The sequence below is a fragment of the Drosophila gunungcola genome, unplaced genomic scaffold (genome assembly GCF_025200985.1).
Source record: "Drosophila gunungcola strain Sukarami unplaced genomic scaffold, Dgunungcola_SK_2 000047F, whole genome shotgun sequence".
Taxonomy (NCBI): Eukaryota; Metazoa; Arthropoda; class Insecta; order Diptera; family Drosophilidae; genus Drosophila; species Drosophila gunungcola.
Genome location: NW_026453214.1, coordinates 23206 through 44818, shown reverse-complemented (window position 1 = coordinate 44818; position 21613 = coordinate 23206). Strand labels below are relative to the sequence as shown.

The 21613-nt window shown below is 44.9% G+C and overlaps 1 protein-coding gene across 2 annotated transcripts in view; it reads right to left on the bottom strand.

Annotated features, from left to right (window-relative positions):
• Positions 1–21613, bottom strand: part of LOC128264019 (myosin-VIIa) — a 481551-nt gene that overhangs the window by 437521 nt on the left and 22417 nt on the right. For both annotated transcript variants that reach the window (XM_052999303.1, XM_052999304.1), the window contains exon 2: positions 18767–18990. In XM_052999303.1, coding sequence (XP_052855263.1) covers positions 18767–18990 — 224 coding nt within the window. The remainder of the gene's footprint in view (positions 1–18766; positions 18991–21613) is intronic.

Sequence of the window (21613 nt, the reverse complement as noted above, 5' to 3'; positions counted from 1 at the left end):
GCTAAACCACTTTTGCGCTCAACTTGGGTCCAAAGTCAAGCATTCCGTTAGCGTACAGTAACATATGGTGTCTGAAAAGAACGCCCAAATAATGATACGTCTTCATTTGCTGAGGTATAATTTCAAACTGGTTTATTTCTATTCTTATTTATGACCTACGCAGAGACCGCACCGTGGGAAACATTTGAAGTGATAATAATTGGAGGCCCAAGTGACCTGCACTTTCAGATTACAAGTGCTGACAAGTGTTCCCTTGCATGGGAAATGACCTCAAAGGAGGTCATTTTACATGTTATGTGAATATATATTTTGTTTGAATGAAAAGCTGCTATTTTCAGCTCATATACATATACATTCTGCCAAAGGCCAGCAAGACTAGGTGTGAAAATTTAAAATTAACATATAAAATACAAAATTTAATAATATACAAACATTTTGTTTATTTAACAATTACGCTTTAATAAATTTATTTCCTCTTTAGATGAATTTCTTTTCCCAAAGAATAACACCAATCGAATGCTACAGAGTGTGGTTATATTTGATAACACGGCTGGATAGGGCTACGTTTCTAATTAAAATTTTCTCGGCGCTATGGGAGGGCCGAGTGTGGTACTGCTTGCTGGGTTAACGTCGGCGCTGCTGAAAGGCCTTGGGTAGCACTGCTTGCTGAATTGATATCGACACTGCTCAAGGGCCGAGTACAGGACTGCTTGCTGAGTAATACCGAAGCAGCGGAAGGGCCGAGCATATCACTTTATTCTGAGTGGTGCTGGCGCTGCAGAAGGCCCGAGTGCAGGACTGCTTGGTGAGTGATACCTGTGCTGCGGAAGGGACGAGCATATCACTGCTTGCTGAGTGGTGTCGACGCTGCTAGAGGGCCGAGTGTCTGAGTGGCTGAGTGTTGCACTGCTTGGTGCGTCGTGTCTCGTCGTTTGAGAACGATCTACTTTTTTCTACGTTTCCTAGTGGGATGTGGGAATGTAGGGCATCGTTAGTTTCGACCTCCCGGGCATCGTTAGTTTCGACCTGCCGTTTATTCCGTATTTTTTCCTGGTCGGGAGCCGAAAACGTGACTTCTGGGAGAAACTCACTGGATGGCCTAATCCCTAGGTGGCCTGCTGTTGCTTCGCTATGGTTTTTTAGTAGAACTCGTTCCCTGTTGGTTCTTTGCCACGCATAGCTTCCGCGGTTGCGTATCCTCGTCTGCGGCCCATGACGGTAGATGTCTATACAGTTTTCCTTCTATTTTCGCCTAATCTGGCCATGTTTCTGGATCTTTTCCTATTGCAAAGAGTTTCTGTTTCATCCACTCGTCTTCCTCGATTTCGGCTCCGTGTACTTCTTCCTCGAGCATTCGGGATAAAGGCTTTGTCACGACGTTAAGCTTGCCTTTGCGATAGCGTACCTCGAATGAGTATGGCTGAATTGCCAATGCCAATCTGGCAAGTGGTATCCCTCCAGGTTAATCCTAATTTTCTGGATGCCCCAGTTGATTCCAAGGCACTCTTTTTCGGTGGCCGAGTATTTTTGTTCTTTCTTCGTAGGTTTGCGACTGGCGTATGAAATGACGTGTTCACCGTTTTCATACTCTTGGGTAAGTACTGCTCCTAATCCGCAGTTACTGGCGTCCGTCTAAAGTACAAAGTTTCTTCCAAAGTCAGGACAAGTCAGGACCGGTGCTTCCGTTAGGGCTTTCTTCAAGTATTTGGTGGCCTCTTCTGTCTCTTCGGTCCATTTGAACTTTGTATCCTTCTTAACCAGGTTTTTTTGTGCCAGTCCCGTGAATTTAGGAAGGAGTCTTCTGTACCAGGAGGCCACCCCTAGGAAGCTGTGTACCTGCTTGGTTGTCTGTGGACTTGGCATGTTTAGGATCGCGGTGTTTTCCGGATCGGTGTGTTTGCCTCTTGCACTGACTAGATATTTTAGCTCTGCCCTAAAGAAGTGGAATTTCTCTTGTTGAGTCGTCTCATCACTTCTTGTAGTTTCTTCAGGTGTTTCCGTTTCGTGCGTCCGATGACCGAATGGTTTCATCTCTGGTTCGATGACTGAGTCTAGAGCTCTTCGGAAAGTAGCTGGTGCTGTGTTTAATCTGAAGTGCATTACTTTCCACTGAAATAGTCAACAGTAAAAGCAGTGTACTGTACAGTCGTCCATCGGTATCTGCCAGTAGCCACTTTTCAGGTCTAGTGTGATTATATAATTTGCCTCGCGGAGTTGGTTGAGTACTGTGATCCATCCGGGGAACCGTGTACGCGTCTCGCTCAGAATGCTCGTTCAGCTGCCATAGTCTATGCACAGTCTCCATTCTTTGTTTTTCTTCTATGAGGTTTTGTGCTATGAGTTCGTCAAGTTGTTTATTTATTATTTATTGCATTGCTGGGCTTTGAGGGTAGCACCTTTGTTGAATTGGGCGGTCGTGCTTCATGAAGATTTTGTGGCTTGCAATGTGACTAACTCCCTTGATTTGGCTTATCATCTCCAACTCCCTTTTGAGTGTCTCTTGGATCCGTGACTCTGTCAAATCGCCTGTTTCTAGTGATCCGATGCCGTGTCTCTTGTGTTTTTTGCTCCTGCGTTGGTTCCTCTTGTTCTTTTAAATTCTCGCTGTGATGCCCCCGGATTCTAATGAGGCGTTGCATTGTTCTTAGAAATCTGTTCCCAAGAGAAGGTCTCCGATCTCCTCGTCGAGGACTAGTAGTGTTGTTGTGCTAGTTTGTTTCCCGAGCTGTAACGGTACTTTTAAAGCCTCTGTGACTGTCCGGTTTGTTCTTTCTTTTTCCTTGTCTGGCTATTCTGTTGGCTAGTTCTTTGCCGATGTAACTCCGTGTGGCTCCTGTGTCAATTGCAATGCGAATACCTGTGTTGCCTATGTTGACTTGTGCGAGTAGGCGTCGACCTTTGAACTTAATTGACGTCGCGGGTGTGGTGTGTACCCTAATTGCCCGCACTGATCCCATGGGCCCTTGCCGTTTTCCGTCGTTTCATTCCGGCAACAGCAATGAATTGTGCGTATTCCATCCTGTCCGCATACCCAGCAAAACAGTTTTGTTTTGTTATTTCATCCACGTGCTATGAGTCCCATTGCTTTGCACCTCGAGTATCTATTGTTCATGTCAAAAGATCTTGTGACGCCTCTGTTAAGTACTTGTGGCGGTTCTTGGCGTCTCCACTGGTGGTCTCTAGTAAATTCCTGGTGGTTGGTGTCCCCATTGAGCTTCCGGTGTTTGTTGTGTTTTCTGCTGTGCTGTGTGCTCATCGAATTCCTCGGCTAGTCGGAAGTATTCCGCTAGTGTTTGGCTTTCTCCACGTTTAGCAAATCGTTTGAACTCCCCGCGACTGTTTCGGTTCATCCACTCCCGCTTTTTGCTTCTGCTCGTTCTCGCCCTGGTGCCAATGTGTGATGCTTTCCATTGCTTTCTACTCATGATCTGCTGTCCTGTAGTACTCTAGGAATTCTTTTCGAAAGGTGCTCGATGACGGCATCGGGCTTAGGTGGGTGTGCCACCAATCCAAGGCACAGCCTCTGAGATGTATTACCATTGCTCCTGCTGTATGATCGAGATCTATACCGAATGCCTCTGCCAATTCTTCTGTTCTACTTATGAACTCTTTCGGGTTTCCAGTTACGTCGCATTCTTCTCCCCAACTTCGTATGACTCCCTTTGTGGCCACTTTATTTCCTTCTGTCCTTGTGGGCTTGGGTACTTGTTTTTCCTCGACAACCTCCGTCGGGTTCGGCACTTGCAGGTATTTATGGTTTTTCTCGATGTGTTCCTCTGTGTCAGCTGTCCCACTAATGTCTTTCCATTGATTTCTTGTTCCGTTAGGTGCTGGTGATGGGCTTCTTGCGTGTTTCTGAGACAGTTCTAGAAGGCGTTTGATGGTTTCCTCGCTGTGGTTGCCGTTCTTTATAAAATCGGCCGTTTGTCTGCGCATATCCTCGCACAGTGTTTCTGGCTTGATCTCGAATTCCATTAGGTAGGCTTCCAGTTGGGCTTTATTGGTGATGCTTATCCAGCCTCGAGTTAACTTGTCTGCCATTGTATTATTTTGTGTTGTGGCGGGGAAAAGGGGTAAACGATCTTTGGTGTTTCTATTTGAGATTACTGTCTATTTGTCATCAATTTGCTCGGGCGCCCCTGGCCACCGAAACAGGGTCGTTAGTTTCGGGAGGCGGTATAGCTCGCCGTGGCCAGGGATCGAGACGGAAATTTATTTCCTCTTTAGATCGGTTTACCTCCCTTTCCCCAAAGAATAACACAAATCGAACGCTATGATTGTATTTAATAGTATGGTTGGTTAGGACTACGTTTCTAATTATAATTATATCGGCCCTTTGGAAGGTCCGAGTGTGATACTGCTTGCTGGGTTGATGTCGGCGCTGCTGAAGGGCCGAGTGTGGTACTGCGTGCTGGGTTGATGTCGGCGAAGCTGAAGAGCCGATTGTGACTGCTAGGCGTCGTCGTGTCTCGTCGTTCGAGTTCGTAGTGTTCTGGGTCATTTAGAGGAACGATCTACTTGGGTTTTTTAGTGGGATGTGGGGGTGGATGTGGGGCATCGTTAGTTTCGACCTGCCGTTTGTTCGTATCGTTTCCGGGTCGGAAGCCGGAAACGTGACTTCTGGGAGGAACCCACTGAGATGGGCCGGAATTACGCAAACCGTCCCGGGCTCAGTGATCACGACCGGGCCCGGGTGCGTATTCCCAAACCGAACCGGGCGTCGGTGATCCTCTCCAGGTCGTAGTGCCGACTTAAAATCGAAATCTTACGGATCCACCACCATTACCAAGACATTCTACCAGAACACTTACCCGGGTATTCCTCCTGGGTGTTGTTTCCTCGAAGCTCGTCGGAACGCAAGTGAATGGTCTGCGGCTGTGTCTCCGTTTATATAGGCGCCGGTTAGTGTGACCAGATCGGACGATGACGATAATCCCGCTTTGGGGGATCGGGTTATTGGGCGATGATTATCGGCGATTGATAACTTCGTCGAATAAAAGTGACCGGGTGCTGTTGTCTTGGGCGCGCGTTTGAATAATGTCGTTGTACTTAGTTTGGAACTTGGGTTAGTCATTGAGAACAAGTATCTTAAAGGTCTGTGATCTGTTTTGATAGTCAAATTTTTGCCATAAATGTTTGGTCGAAAATATACGTCGGATTTCTTGTCGTCTGGAAGTATTCCTTTATCTGTGCACTTATGACCTAGAAAAGTCACCTCAAGCTGAACGAATGAACATTTTTGTGGATGTAACTTTAGGTTGTATTTCCTACATTTCTCAAAAACGTCTGTTAAGTTTTTAAGCATATGTTTTTCGGAGCAACCTATAACTATTAAATCATCCATATAAAGGAATGCTTGTGAAGATTCAAGTCCAGAGAATGCAATAGTCATTATTCTCTGAAATGAATTTGGCGCTATTTTTAAACCTAAAGGTAAAAAGGACGTTATATCTCTTGAGCTTTTTTGGTGTTATATTTGGTGAAATCCTGACATTAAATCAAGACATAAAAGGTATTTTGCTCGACCTAGTTGATCTAAAATATCATCAATTCTAGGGAGTGGAAATTTATCGGATAGTAATTTTTTATTAATCTGACGATAGTCAATTACAAATCGCCACTTCTTTTCTTCGGAACCTGAAGCGGATTTTTTTTAGGGACAAGCAATAATGGGCTATCGTATTCAGATACAGAGGGTCTGAGTTTGTATTTGTAGAATTTATTTGTAGAAATTATTTGTGCTAATAAGTTCGGATTCTAATCCGAATATGTCATTATATTTTTTACATAAATTTGAGAGTTGTGATTTGAATTGTGGGGGAAATTTTTTGACAATTGGGATAATACAGACTTTTCTCTAGTTTTTTTGATTTCTTCGACTACATAGTAGTTCAACAGTGATTCATATGCTAAATTATTCGCACTGACCACTTTATCTTCGTCTGTTGTATTCAGTTGTCTTATGAAGGCATTTTGTGTTGTAGCTATGGTACTTGCTATATAAATTCCGTGCTGAATTGCTTGAGTTGGAATTAATACACTGTCCTCTTTTGAATTTAATTTTATTTAGCTCATGACTTGTGATCTTGTTGTAGTAACTATAATTATTACCACGACCACGAAAATTACCTCTATAACTTCCGCGTCCGCGGTTTCCGCCGCGCTATGTATAGTTGTTGTAGTAAAGGACCCAGTTTGGTTGTCCAGTTGCTTCTGTGCAACTGTTTACGAAATTGAGTTGAAATTGCCGGCTGGCGTGATAAGTTTTACCTTATCAATCGTGCAGTTTTTAGTCATTGCTTTTACTGCGTGCTGTGTGGAATAACTTATTGCTAGTTCTAGTGTTAAGCCGTCTTTTATGTACGCACTCAATCTGCTCAATCTCAGATGTGTATTGATCGGCAGTTTTATTGCGTTGCTGTAGGTTCATTAGCTTGCTGACAATACTTCTACAGTCTCGCCTTTGACGTTACTTTTTAATTTGGCAATTACTTCACCTACCGTTGTTTCGTTTCCTATCAGATTTCTGGCTACACCCTTTAGCTTTGTCTTTATTATAAAAACAGCTAGGCTTTCGTGTTCGCCTTTTATTGACTCTATTATATGCATTGCATCAATGAAACTGGTTAAGTTTTCTGCTTTACCATCGAAAACTGGTATAAGCTTTGATGCAGTGTTAATGAAGTCAAAATTTGTTTGTGCCATATCGAAGTTGTTGTTCTCAGTTATGTTTGCGCTTGAGTCTGAATAATGTCGTTGTACTTAGTTTTAAGAGTTGTTGTGACGGTGGGCCTTGACAAACGTGCTCGCCGTTTTCATACTCTTGGGTCCGTACTGCTCCTAGTCCGCAGTTACTGGCGTCCGTCTGAAGTACAAAGGTTCTTCCAAAGTCAGGGCAAGTCAGGACCTGTGCTTCCTTTAGGCCTTTCTTAAAGTTTCTGATCGCCTCTTCTGTCTCCTCGGTCCATTTGAACTGTGTCCCCTTTGCAACCAGGTTGTATAGCGTTTGTGCCAGTTCCGTGAAGTTAGGAACAATTCCTTTGTAACAGGAGTCCAAACCTAGGAAGCTGTGTACCTGCTTTGTCGTCTGTGGACTTGCCATGTTGAGGAGCGCGGATATCTTTTCTGGATCGGTGTGTAGGCCTCTTGCGCTGACTACGTGCCCTAGATATTTTAGTTCTTCCTTAAAGAAATAGCATTTCTCTGTGTTACGGTTCAGTTGCCTATAGTCTATGCAAAGTCTCCATTCCTTGTTTTTCTTCTCCAAGATTATCACTGGCGAACTGTAGGCGGAGTGCGAGGGTTATATGAGGTTCTGTGCTATGAGTTCGTCGACTTGTTTGTTTATTATTGATTGTATTTTAATTGGGCGGTCGTGCTTCATGAAGATTTTGTGGCGTCGACCTTTGAACTTTATTGACGTTGCGGGTAGTAGTGTGTGCCCTGTGTGCCCTGTGTGCCCGCTCTGATCCCAAGGGCATCTTCCGTTTCCCATCGTTTTGTTTCGGCGGCAGCAATGAATTGTTTGTATTCAATCCTGTCCGCATACCCAGCAAAACAGTCTTGGTTGGTTATTGCATCCACGTGCTATGTGTCCCATTGCTTTGCACCTCGAGCATCTATTTTTCATGTCCCAAGATCTTGTAACGCCTCTGTTAAGTACTTGTGGCGGTTAATGGGGTCTCCGCTGGTTCCTTGGTGGTCTCCAGTAAATTCCTAGTGGTTAGTGTCCCCAGTGAGCTTCCGATGTTTGTTGTGTTGTCTGCTGTGCTGTATGCTTACGTGATTGTAGTGCCTCAAATTCCTCGGCTAGTCTGAGGTATTTCGCTAGGGTTTGGCATTCTCCAGAGACTGTTTCGGTATACCCACTCCAGCTTTTTTTCTTTTGTGAGCGTGGTGAATCGCATGATTTTCCGGAGTTCTCGCGCATATTCTAATGCCGGCTCGTTCTCGCCTTAGTGCCTATGTGTGATGCTTTCCATAGCTTTCTCCTCAGGGGACTCTGGCCTGAAGTACTCTAGGAATTCTTCTCGAAATGTGCTCCATGACGGCATCGCGTTTTGAGGAGAATAACTCCCCACAAGTTAGAAAGCAAGCAGAGTAAGCGAATGTAAGCAGTGGCCTTCCAGTTACCAGTTACGCGGCGAATTCGCCCGTAGTAACGGTAGTGCCCCCGAAAGGGGCAGCAATAAAAGAGAGCAGCGAAGGGCCGTGTGCAGAAGAAAGTAACGGGACGGACTTCGGACCCTGATATTGGTGGCGTGCGCAGAGGGCGAAAGGTCGAACGGTAAAACCGTGGAATTTGGACCAGGCAAGAAGACGCCGATAACTAGCGGTAAATAGAGGCCTACATAAGCCGGCAGAGCGCAGGAAGCTAGATCAGTCGATTTCTACCAAGTCTACAAGTAAACGTCATCAAGTGAACCAGTAAGCAGTGAAACAACGTGAAGAACCAAGTAAAGCCGCTAAAGTCTCCGATTTGAGACACAGGTTAGCTGAGGTCCTTGCGGCATTACACGGCTAAGTCCAGGCGCTTTGTCACAACTTCTGTAGCGATTTGAGCTTGGCATCCCACCCGGAGTGTCCGACAGAATTGAACAAATAGAGTCCTTCGACGAAGAACCGCGGGCTCAGAAGGAAAGTGGTCTTGAACTAGCTGCCTGCCTACAAGGACTGCATTAACGAACTTCGGCGTACGCCTGATCGTCCTGCAGGAATTGTACAAAGTCCCGGTGCGACTAGCCCGAGAGGACGCGCCATTGTTCAGCTAGTGTCTCGAAAGGCGAATGTGTTGAGAGCACAGCAGTTCACCGCTAGAGTCCCAGAACGCTAGAGTACCGAATCGTGAGCGCTACGCCAACAAGGAGCGGAGCCAGTCGAGAAATCCGGAGGCAGAGCAAGGGACAGGAGGCTGCGGCTGCGAAAGGCGTATGCCTTGAGAGCACAGTGTCTGTTCACCCTAGTCTAAGAACGGTGACGCATCCCTAAGCCCTGTAATCCCGCCGAGCCGAAGGCAACGGAAGGCATAGCGAGCGAAATCGGCGAGGGAGACACCACTTCGCAGCGATCACAACCCAGCGCGACGTTCAACGTGGGAAGGAATTGACGGCGGAGAATATTTCCCCATTGTCAATACAAAACCCCGGCTGAGGGTCAGGTCGACGAATAAAAGATCATTGTATATTCCCAATCTTTCTGTGCGTTTTCACTGATCAATAGGGCGGTCACGTTTATATAAATATGGTGGGACTGAGCTAGCCGCACGACATTCGTAGCGAGCGGAGAAACAAAGAAAATCAGTTCGTTACATCTGGCGCCCAAAGTGATTGTCCTGACAGTGAAACACAGCATCAAACAGAAATGGGGAAAAATTAGATCTATATTCTCAAGAAAGACGATTTCCCGAAGGTGGCAGCCAAGCTTGGCAGCATCCTGGAGGGCAGGTCGGACGACATGCAAAAAGCCCTTTCAACGTATGTCACGAAAACACAAAACGACCCAGGAATGGCAGAAATTTGGGCTGAGCTGGGGGAAATATACGACAAACCAGGCTCAAGCGACAAGTTCCAGACGCCGAACCGCTCATAGCTAGCCTGGGTGTGGAGAGCATGAAGGAGGCAGGAAGAACCAGGGGCACAAGTCAAGAAAGAAGACCAGAACAGCAAAGGCCTAGCGCACCAGACTATGCAAAAGTCGCAAAGCAAGTCAGTGAATGTTCCTTAAAGTTTGACGGCACGGAGAAACCACTGGAGTTTCTGAAACAAGTAGAGTGGTTAGCAAACACCGTTTAAACCTGAAACTCATTCCCCGAGCCATGCCAGAATTGCTGCAAGGCAAGGCCCTATAGTGGTTTATTTCGAACAATAAGCACTGGTGAACATGGGGAGAGTTCAGCGACAGTTTCCAGACTTGCTTCCTGCCAAGGGGATTCTTCTCAAAGCACCCAGATCAGGTCAAACAAAGGAAACAGGGTTTCCGAGAGTCGTTCAAGGACTATATGGTTGACATGCAGACCATGATGAGACCACTCGGCTACTCTCCAAAGGAAACACTAGAGCTGATAAAGGAAAACTGCACCCCTGATCTGAGGATTTCCCTGAGGACGTATAAGATAGACGATCTAAAAACTCTAAAGGTGCTGGCTGATGAGTATGAAGAACTCGAGAAAAAACGAGAAGCGTTTATACGAGAAAACAAATTCTCGCGAAGCAAAGCAACAGCACTACAACAAGTTACGTGTAGAAGGTGCGAAGAAGAAGGCGGACACCAAGCACCCATCGACGGACCGAGCTAATGGACTCCAAACTACAACCACCAGAGCACTTTATGGAGGCCACCTACTACCAATCAGAGACCACCCAGCGCAGCACCAAGAGCCTACAGGTCACAGACACACATCGTGAACCCATACGAAGCATGTAGGCGGTGTGGCGGTCACGGGCATTGGGCCAGAGGATGCCAAAACCAGCGGCTACTGTTCTGTTGGAATTGCGGCAAGGTTGGTGTTAGATGTGTAGAGTGCTGCCAAAGATCGGGAAATGGCCCGCGATCCCAGCCGCAGAGAGGCGAGCAGGGGTCGCAAGATGTTGTCTCTCCAAACTAACTGGCAAATTAATCGAAGAAGATCAGCAGTTATCCGCAGCGGTAAAGATTAGCGGAACCTCTCACAAAGCCACAATTGACACCGGAGCAACAGCGAGCTGTATAAGCGAGGAGTTGGCGGATATATTGGCTGCTTATGGAAAGATTACAAGGACGAGAAGGCAAGTTAGGTTGGCAGATGGCAGGTGCAGCGGGATAAACACGCAGCTCGAGGTGGAGATCGAATTCGGCAATAAGCGCTTGCCCATGAGCCTGCTGATCCTACCAGGAGTGGTAGACTCACTGGTGCTAGGATGAAATTTCCTCACAGGAGTCGGCGCCGAAATAAATTGTCCGTGGCAGTGGTGCAAACCACCTCTGAGGAATGCGACGTTGAAAAATTCCTAGAGCAGGAGCTCGCGGAATTTCGAACAATGAGTGGAACATCCAACATAGCCGAGCACCCAATCACCATGAAGGACGACAAACCAATCAAACAGAGATACTACCCGAAAAATCCAAAGGTTCAAGGGGAAATCAATGCGAAAGTCGACGAGTTGCTGGAGAAGGAATGCATTGAACATTCGAGAAGTCCGTACAGCTCCCCGATAGTCATGGTGAAGAAAAAGACAGGTCAGTGGAGGCTTTGTGTCGACTTTAGACAGATCAATGCCAAATCCATCAAAGATGCTTATCCGATGCCAAGGATAAATTACATTTTGTACCAGTTGAGGGAGGCGAGATACATAAGCAGTCTGTATTTGAAAAATGGATACTGGCAAATTCCTCTGGAAGAAAATAGCAGGCCATTCACGGCATTCACAGTGCCAGGAAAGGGGCTTTTCCAGTAGAAAGTAATGCCAGGTTATCGGACCGGAGATGTCACCACACGCGTTTGCATACCAAGACGACATCATCGTGATCGGACGCACACTGGAAGAACACAGTAGGAACCTGAGATAAGTTTTCCGACGCCCGAAAAATGTCATTTTTTCAAAAGCGAACTGCGTTACCTGGGACACCGCGTTACGAACCAAGGAATCGGCACTGATCCCGAAAATGTAGCAGCCATAGCCGAGCTGGAACCACTCACAACCATCCGGGAACTGCGCCAATACTTATCTTATACTTACTTACTTAGCGTAGCATCGTGGTACAGGCGATTCGTGCCCGACATTGCGCGAATAGTAAAACCACTAAATGACTAAATGACTAATGACATGGACTGGAGAGCACCAGCAAGCATTCGAGGAGGTGAAGGCAAGATTAGTGGCCGATCCTGTGCTGGCATGCCCAGATTTCGATAAACCATTCGTACTGCAGACGGACGCAAGCGATTATGGTATAGGGGCAGTCCTGACGCAGGAAACTGAAAATGGCGAAAAGGTCATTTCATATTCAAGCCGGACCCTGAATGGCGCGGAAAAGAACTATTCAACCAGCGAAAAGGAATGCCTGGCAATCGTGTGGGCAATCCGGAAGCTCAAACCATACTTGGAAGCTCAAACCATACTTGCAGCAGTATGATTTTGAAATATCATACAGGAACGGGCAGCTTAACGTGGTCGCTGATGCACTATCAAGACAGCCTCTGCCAGAAGCCGTTAGGCTAGCCAAGGAAACTCCGGAGGACACGCAGGGAACATGCAGCTGATCAAAGATATGTGTGAGAAAATCAACATACAGCCACAGAAGTTTCCGGACTACCTCATGGAGGGAGGCGCGTTATATAGGCATATCCCGCACAGAGCAGGCAGGGAAGACGTGGCAGCATGGAAGCTCTATGTCCCACGGGGGCTGAGGGAAACCGTCCTGAAGGAAAATCACGACTCACCAGCCGCTGGACACGTGGGAAGTCGGAAAACGATTGCAAGGCTGGCGGCTCGATATTACTGGCCAGGAATGCATAGGGACGCCCGAGCACACGTACGGAAATGCGAGACATGCCTCAAATACAAGCCTAACCAGATGCAGGCAGCTGGGAAGATGCCGACGCAGATACCCGAGGAACCATGGGCAACAGTATGCGCAGACTTTGTCGGACCATTGCCAAGATCAAAGCATGGTAACCAGATGCTGATAGTGCTTGTAGATAGATTTTCAAAGTCGACAGAATTGGTGCCACTGCGAACAGCAACGGCAGAAACACTTCAAAGGCGTTCCAAAAAAAAACATCGCTAGGTTCGGAGCCCCAAAGGTGGTAAAAACGGACAATGGAGTACAGTTTGCCAGCCGAGCATTCAGCGAAATGGGCATTAAGCAACAATTCACAGCGCCATATACACCGCAGGAAAACCCGACAGAAAGAGCAAACCGAACCGTTAAAACCATGATAGCTCAGTTTGCAGGACAGAACCAGAGGAATTGGGACGAGAAGTGGCCCGAGATTACGCTAGCGGTAAACTCAAGTACGTCGGAATCAACAGGGTACTTCCCGTGTTTCCTCACGCAGGCTCGAGCCTAGGCTGCCCAGCGCCCTTTACGACAGAGAAACCATCGGCACAAGAAAGCAGACGGAAATGCCTGAAGACAAGGCCAATAAGAAGAAGGAGATCTTCGAAATTGTGCGCCGGAACATGGAGAAAGCTGCGCAGGACCACTAACCATACAACATATAGACTGGTCATTTCATACGACGCATTTGGACACAAAAAAACGGACCGCGGAAGGTCCACCGTTCTCACAGCAGCAGGTCCATGCACTTCGTGTGCGTTCGGGTTTTTTACTCTCTCATTCTTATTCTCATTTTTATGCTCGCGCACTCATTGCACGAGTTCAGTCGTTCAGTCGCAGAGAGGCGCTATTTGAAGAAGGCTGCCCTGCGCTTGAATTCGTCTCTGTATGTATGCGTGATCATGCATTCTCATACACGGGAGCATGTGTGCGTTTATTTCATTTCGGCGCATCAAGAATATTTTGTCTTTTGCCACTTTTCAAACTTGGTACCCTAATAATATGGGCGTATTTACTATAGGGTTATGAAAAAAATGTGAATATTATATGTTTTAATATATTTATTTAATATTTCAGCATACATTTTATTTTTGTTTACAAATTCAAATCAGTGGTAGCGGTAAAATGTTTTACATATATGTATGTATTCGAATTTATAGAAATCAGTCCACTGAGATGGGAACAGGGCATATCGCAGTCGTGTCACTTGAAACACCGACTGCTCTTCAGTGGTTGAGAAAACTTCAAATTAAATCAGTTCTTGCCGAAGTCTTGCGAGCGGTTGGTGCCTGCATACCCTACCGACGATTGCTTTTAAGGGGAGCGGACTTTAAGGACACTTGTTTTAAATGTTATGTTTAGTGATCTTTGGTTGATTTATTTTTTAATGATTCGCAGTGTTATTTTAATTGTCTTTAAACAAGTAATAAATAATAAAATACTTTTAATATTTTTGAAAAGGTAAATGGAACAAATATAAAAATCCACATTTTTTTAATGATAATAATTTATTTTATTGATAATAATTTTAGATTTTAATTGTACCAATATCTTGAATTATAACGAATTGTTTAAAGACAATTAAAATAACAAGACAATTAAATAACGAATCATTAAAAAATAAATCAACCAAAGATCACTAAACATAACATTTAAAACAAGTGTCCTAAAAGTCCGCTCCCCTTAAAAGCAATCGTCGGTAGGGTATGCAGGCACCAACCGCTCGCAAGACTTCGGCAAGAACTGATTTAGTTTGAAGTTTTCTCAACCACTGAAGAGCAGTCGGTGTTTCAAGTGACACGACTGCGATATGCCCTGTTCCCATCTCAGTGGACTGATTTCTATAAATTCGAATACATACATATATGTAAAACATTTTACCGCTACCACTGATTTGAATTTGTAAACAAAAATAAAATGTATGCTGAAATATTAAATAAATATATTAAAACATATAATATTCACATTTTTTTCATAACCCTATAGTAAATACGCCCATATTATTAGGGTACCAAGTTTGAAAAGTGGCAAAAGACAAAATATTCTTGATGCGCCGAAATGAAATAAACGCACACATGCTCCCGTGTATGAGAATGCATGATCACGCATACATACAGAGACGAATTCAAGCGCAGGGCAGCCTTCTTCAAATAGCGCCTCTCTGCGACTGAACGACTGAACTCGTGCAATGAGTGCGCGAGCATAAAAATGAGAATAAGAATGAGAGAGTAAAAAACCCGAACGCACACGAAGTGCATGGACCTGCTGCTGTGAGAACGGTGGACCTTCCGCGGTCCGTTTTTTTGTGTCCAAATGCGTCGTATGAAATGACCAGTCTATATGTTGTATGGTTAGTGGCAGGACCAAGCCAGGCATTACAATTTACGAAGGAGGCAGTGGAATCCCACAATAGGGGACACGGTCTGGGCGAAGGAGCACCATTTGTCGAAAGCAGCCGAGGGTTTTGCAGCAAAGCTAGCGCCGAGCTTTGACGGACCGTATACCGTGATAGACTTCGTCTCACCATTCATTTGCAGAATCCGCCACAAGGAAACACAAAAAGATCGAACCGTCCACGCCAGTGAGCTTAAACAACAAACACAAGAACTCGGCAGAGACAAGCAAGGACAACACGGGCAGAAAACAACAAGCGGTGCGGACTATAGCGTCGGGCAAATGCCAGGGTCTATATAGAACGCAGGATAACACGAGCATGCACGACAAAAAAACGCGGGCTATAACGTCGGGTATATACCAGAGTCTTTATAGTACGCAGCACACAAGGATGCACAGTGACCCAGACAACGAGGCAAACAGATTCTGCGTCGGGCATGAAGCCAGAGTCATCCGTTAATAAGCCGCGAAGAATAAGGATATGCACAGGACAAGAAACCGAAAAGACCGCAGGCCAACAACAATCCGTAGCGTCGGCAGACTCTTTGTTTCCGAGGAAATAGGGGAGACGGTACAGCTCGAGAGCTTTTCCGTAGCATGCCAAATCATAAAAACACGAAAATGACGCGCACACTCATAAACGGCCACAATTAAAAAAAATTTTCCAACTTCGACGTAAAGCGGCCGATTGGCACTGTACGATAGTGTCGATGGGTGGACAGAAAATAATGGATATATCGGCACATGGAATCACACTGTGGAACATCGATACATCGGGTGGCAACGCCACGTTGGTTCACGGAACCGATAACAACTGGAGACCGATCGATTTGGCGGAGAGTGACCATACAACAGAGAGTTTCCCGAGAGAATATCGATAACAACGATTACGACTGGAGACCGATCGGCACGAGGTAGAGTGAATATCCGACGGAAAAGACAAATCATGGAGATCGAGAAAGTCATCGGGGGAAACGTCTGGGGCGGGAATTCAAAAGTCTACGGGGAAACGTCTGGGCGGGAATTTAAAGTCTACGGGGGAAACGTCTGGGCGGGAATTTAAAGTCTACGGGGGCGGGGGCGCTGTGGAACTCAAGAAGGAGCTGTGAGCGTCGTGGGAACCGTCTGGATGATCGAGTCGACTAGAAGACTACAAGCAAACGAGGACAAGTGCGAGGAGAAGACACGTCGAGGGAAGGATGTCAGAATGTGGAGTATACCAAGGCAGAGAAAAATGCGAGTCTCTTTTTCATTCCCGAAGTAAGGGGAGAATGTGAGGAGTTGAATAACTCCCTACAAGTTAGAAAGCAAGCAGAGTAAGCGCATACAAGCAGTGGCCTACCAGTTACCAGTTACGCGGCGAATTCGCCCGTAGTAACGGTAGTGCGGCGAGAGAGAGTGGTGCACTGAGCACCAGACAAGGACAAGGAGAGTCCGAGAGGGACAGCAACAGAAGAGAGCGGCGAAGGGCCGTGGGCAGAAGGAGGTAACGGGACGGCACCGGACTTCGGACCCTGATATTGGTGGCGTGCGCAGAGGGCGAAAGGTCGAACGGTAAAACCGTGGAATTTGGACCAGGAGGCAAGAAGACGCCGATAACTAGCGGTAAATAGAGGCCTACATAAGCCGGCAGAGCGCTGGAAGCTAGATCAGTCGATTTCTACCAAGTCTACAAGTAAACGTCATCAAGTGAACCAGTAAGCAGTGAAACAACGTGAAGAACCAAGTAAAGCCGTGCGGAGTCATCAAGGAAACAAGATCGCTACGTCGAGACGTTCGGGACTTAGAGCTAAAGTCTCCGAATTGAGACACAGGTAGCTGAGGTCCTTACGTCATCACACGGCTAAGTCCAGGCGCTTTGTCACAACTTCTGTCGCGATTTGAGCTTGGCATCCCACCCGGCGTGTCCGACAAAGTGAACAAATAGAGTCCTTCGACGAAGAACCGTGGGCTCAGAAGGAAAGTTGTCTAGAACTAGCTGCCTGCCTACAAGAACTGCATTGGCGAACTCCGGCGTATGCCTGATCGTCCTGCAGGAACTGTACAGGGTCCTGGTGCGACTAGCCCGGAAGGACGCGCGTTTGTTCAGCTGATGTCTCGAAAGACGTATGCGTTGAGAGCATAGCGGTCCACCGCTAGAGTCCCAGAACGGCAGCTTACCGAGTCGCCAACGAGGAGGGGAGCCTGCCTGCAAGGACTGCATTGGCGAACTCCGGCGTATGCCTGATCGTCCTGCAGGAACTGTACAAGGTCCTGCTGCGAATAGCTTACCGAGTCACCAACAAGGAGCGGAGCCGGTCGAGAAATCCGGAGGCAGAGCAAGGACAACGAGGACACCCAGAACGACGAACAACAAGCGCCGTGCGAGCATCAGATACGTAAAATTCTAAAGCCTGCGGCGGAGAGGCGCGTGAAAGCGTTCGTCTAGAACCTGGCGTTTGACCCAGGGACTGCGTTTGCGGCTTCCGTCGTACGCCTGAACCGTCAGGTAGAAACTGAGCCGACTTCCGGTGCGACCGGCCGGGACAGAGCAAAGGACAGGAGGCTGCGCCTGCGAAAGGCGTATGCCTTGAGAGCACAGTGCCTGTTCACCCTAGTCTAAGAACGGTGACGCATCCCTAAGCCCTGTAATCCCGCCGAGCCGAAGGCAACGGAAGGCATAGCGAACGAAATCGGTGAGGGAGACACCACTTCGCTGCGATCACAACCCAGCGCGACGTTCAACGTGGGAAGGAGCCGACGGCGGAGAATATTTCCCCATTGTCAATACAAAACTCCGGCTGAGGGTCAGGTCGACGAATAAAAGATCATTGTATATTCCCAATCTTTCTGTGCGTTTTCACTGATCAATAGGGCGGTCACGTTTATATAAATTTGGTGGGACTGAGCTAGCCGCACGACATTCGTAGCGAGCGGAGAAACAAAGAAAATCAGTTCGTTACATCTGGCGCCCAACGTGATTGTCCTGACAGTGAAACACAGCATCAAACAGAAATGGGGAAAAATTAGATTTATCTCCTCAAGAAAGACGATTTCCCGAAGGTGGCAGCCAAGCTTGGCAGCATCCTGGAGGGCAGGTCGGACGACATGCAAAAAGCCCTTTCAACGTATGTCACGAAAACACAAAACGACCCAGGAATGGCAGAAATTTGGGCTGAGCTGGGGGAAATATACGACAAACCAGGCTCAAACGGCAAGTTGCAAGTTCCAGACGCCGAAACGCTCATAGCTAGCCTGGGTGTGGAGAGCATGAAGGAGGCAGGAAGATCCAGGGGCACAAGTCAAGAAAGAAGACCAGAACAGCAAAGGCCTAGCGCACCAGACTATGCAAAAGTCGCAAAGCAAGTCAGGGAATGTTCCTTCAAGTTTGACGGCACGGATAAACCACTGGAGTTTCTGGAACAATTAAAATGGTCAGCAAACACATACGGTTTGAACCTGAACCTCATTCCTCGAGCCATGCCAGAATTGCTGCAAGGCAAGGCCCTAAAGTGGTTTATTTCTAACAATAAACACTGGAGGACATGGGGAGCTTTGTTTTTTGTGAATCTTTTTGTTTAAGCATGCTAATCTAGGCTTTTGCATTTTAATTTTTGAATCGGTGGACACAAAAAAAGTTTTCCTATAGATAATAGTGATATTGAGAAATAATATTTTAAAGTAACAGAAAATAACTCTATGGTTTGTCAAGACTTTAAGTGATTGAGGCATATGGGTGTAAGGTGTTACAAGTTAGATATTACCAAACCCATAACAATACCAAATAAACTGCTAATTATCCTCCATTGTAACCCTATGGTGGTTTTAATTATTGCATAAGAATTTTAAAAACATTTACCTGAATAAAAGTTTGCTTGGTTGAAAAGCCACAATGGAAAGACACATAAGAAGCCAAATTTTGTCAGCCCAGTCATCATTCGGGTTATCTCTTGATTGACGTATGCATTGAACAAATATTTCATCTCGTAATTCTTCTCTTTCAATGCCCAGTCCAATAATATATTGAATAAGTTGAAGCTCTCGTTCTGCGTTGTGGTCTGCATGCATATATTTCCAAAGTTCCTTAAAATAAAATCGGTAATAATGGTAAATATAAAATGTATTTCGGTTATACAGAAAACAGTATTCATAAGGATATACAACTGGATTTCTTATAGCTTTAAAATTACAACTTCTTGGGTCTGGGTTGCTGGTGTACCTTTTTTTCCTTATTTAACGTATTAAGGGGTATTCTGGTCTTGAAGCCTGAATCCTGTGCATTTTTTCAAGTAAGATTAAAAAAAAGTATTTTTAAAGAACATTTTTTTGTGTTTTTTATTGACATTTTAAAAACAAAAAATTCGCCGAAATACAGGCGTTTGGAATGGGGTCTTCAAAAAAAATCGGTGCGTCCTTGGCTGACATGATTTCAACCCTAGAGGGTTCGGAAAAAAAATCAAACAAATTCTTGGTTGCTAAAGATTCGCTTTCGGGTTGACCGTTTTAAGAAAGAAAAAAAAGTAAAGACGAAATGGCGTCCACTTTAAAAAAAAAATGTTTTTTCCAATTTTTTTTTGACATTTTCAAATGCTTTAAAATTATTTATAATAAAACTTTTTTAATTCCGAGGCAAGATATATACCAAATTTCAAAGGAATCGGGTCAGTAAGTATTGAAATAATATGCCAGCCAACCCAAAGGAAGTAGTTTCGACGAGTATCTCCTAAAATAATTCGAATTTTGAAAAATTTTTTAAGGATCATATTTTTTAAAGTTTAAGGATTCAAAACTCCAAAAAAAATACCCCCTTAACACAATTCGCAATAAGCATAATGTATCAGATGTGGTGTTTAATCACATCAATTGAATTTTCCATGAATGATATGAAGCGCATTTAATGACAATAAAATAAAATACTTGTACGCACATTTGACTTTGTCACGCGCTTTTATACTCTCCTTGTCTTGCCATTTTTTCAAATTAAATTTGCTATTATAAATAATGGGCGTTGTTAAAAAACACCTCAATAGTTACAAAAAAATTTTGATATTGTGGGAATGGACTGGCAATTCAGATCAGCCTGCCAAAAACGCCAGAGAAAAGAGGAGTTCGATTTTGCACCGAGTAAGGAGATTTCGCTTAATGAACGCCGTGTAAAAAGACAACGACGCTCTCCACCGACAACGTCTGTTATCCATTTTAAACATTATAATTCATTTACTAACTTTACTAATTACCAAAAAAATAATATAAGTGTTAATCTCTAAAACGTATCACAACCCAATCCCCCTGTTGTGGCGGGTCCTTGCCGTGCTGAGTAGTTTACGTGTCCAATAAAAAAACTTTGGGTTCGGGTTTAAAATTCACGACATGCTTTACTTTACTTAATACTTTTTATTTACTTTTTTCCTTTATTTTTTCTTATGAAGTACAAAATATGGAGTAAGGTCTAAGGGCTATATTTATATGGTGAGAGAATTTTTGCCCGATTGTTCAACAGGGATGCTAAGCCAGCGATGTTGCACCAAGCCTGGTTCGACATGAACACCCACATAATTTGGGGGCTCAACCAAAAAAAAAACATAAGAGTAATAATGATCCAAGGAGAAAGTAAATGAAAAACCGAATTCTTACTTAGTAATCATAATTTCGTCGTTAAAAAACGGAAAGAAGAGCCAAAAGTTAATTTCACAAGAGTTTTCAAATTTCATCATCCGAATAAAAACAATAGCATACAAGCACGCGTGTTACAATACATATATAAATTTGGATATCCAGACGTGTACATGGCAGTCCAAAAATTGCGAAATGAACTGATGCTTCGAGAAGAAAAACGGCATTATATTTTACTTCTACATAAGTTCGTGTTCGAAAGAGACGGTGCTTGAAATTATAGAAAGCCCTTACGAAAGTTTCAATATTTCTGATATGGATCTCACCGAAATTTGTAATTTGTTACGACTTCCCAAAAATAAAGATGACCTGACGAAACATATTTTTTGCAATTCGAAACGAGGTTCGTTATTATCCGAAGCAGCTTTTAATAAGGAAAACGAAGAAGACGAAAGCGATGGTAATGATTCTGAAGCCGAAGACGAAATAGAAGAGAACCAACCAGATGCCATGAGTGTTCGGAACAGTATCAGTACAAGGACCAAGTGTGAAAATGCAAGCAGCGCATACAAGGTTTGCTTTAAATATCGTGACACCGAACGAACTGCAAAAATTCATTCTTGCCAAGCAATGCCAAAGACAAATTGATGTGTTATGAAGTAATCCGCGGTAAATCATGAAGTGAAGGAAAAAACCAAGTCATGTTCTCAAAAAATGCGACCAAAAGTGAATACAAGAATCAAAATGCATAACAAAAATGTAAACAGAGACGTTAAATGTTACAACTGTATCGCAAAAGGGCATACATTCGCGAATTGTGAGCGCAAAAGTAAGTTTAGAAAATTCTTTCAGTGTAACAATGTCGGCCACATTGCTAAAGAATGCCCAGAAGGTTTGTGGGAAAAATGGAAGCAACAAACATGTGTGAAGTGTCATCTGCTCACGCTTTTATATGTATAAAAGACAATATGCTCAAAAGACAATCAGCAGCGAAGGTGTTAAAGTATCAAACGCACTCTGGGCCGATGCTGAAGTCAGTCCGATTTTCAAAATTGATATCGAAGACTGCGAAAATGTAATCACTGACATTGAA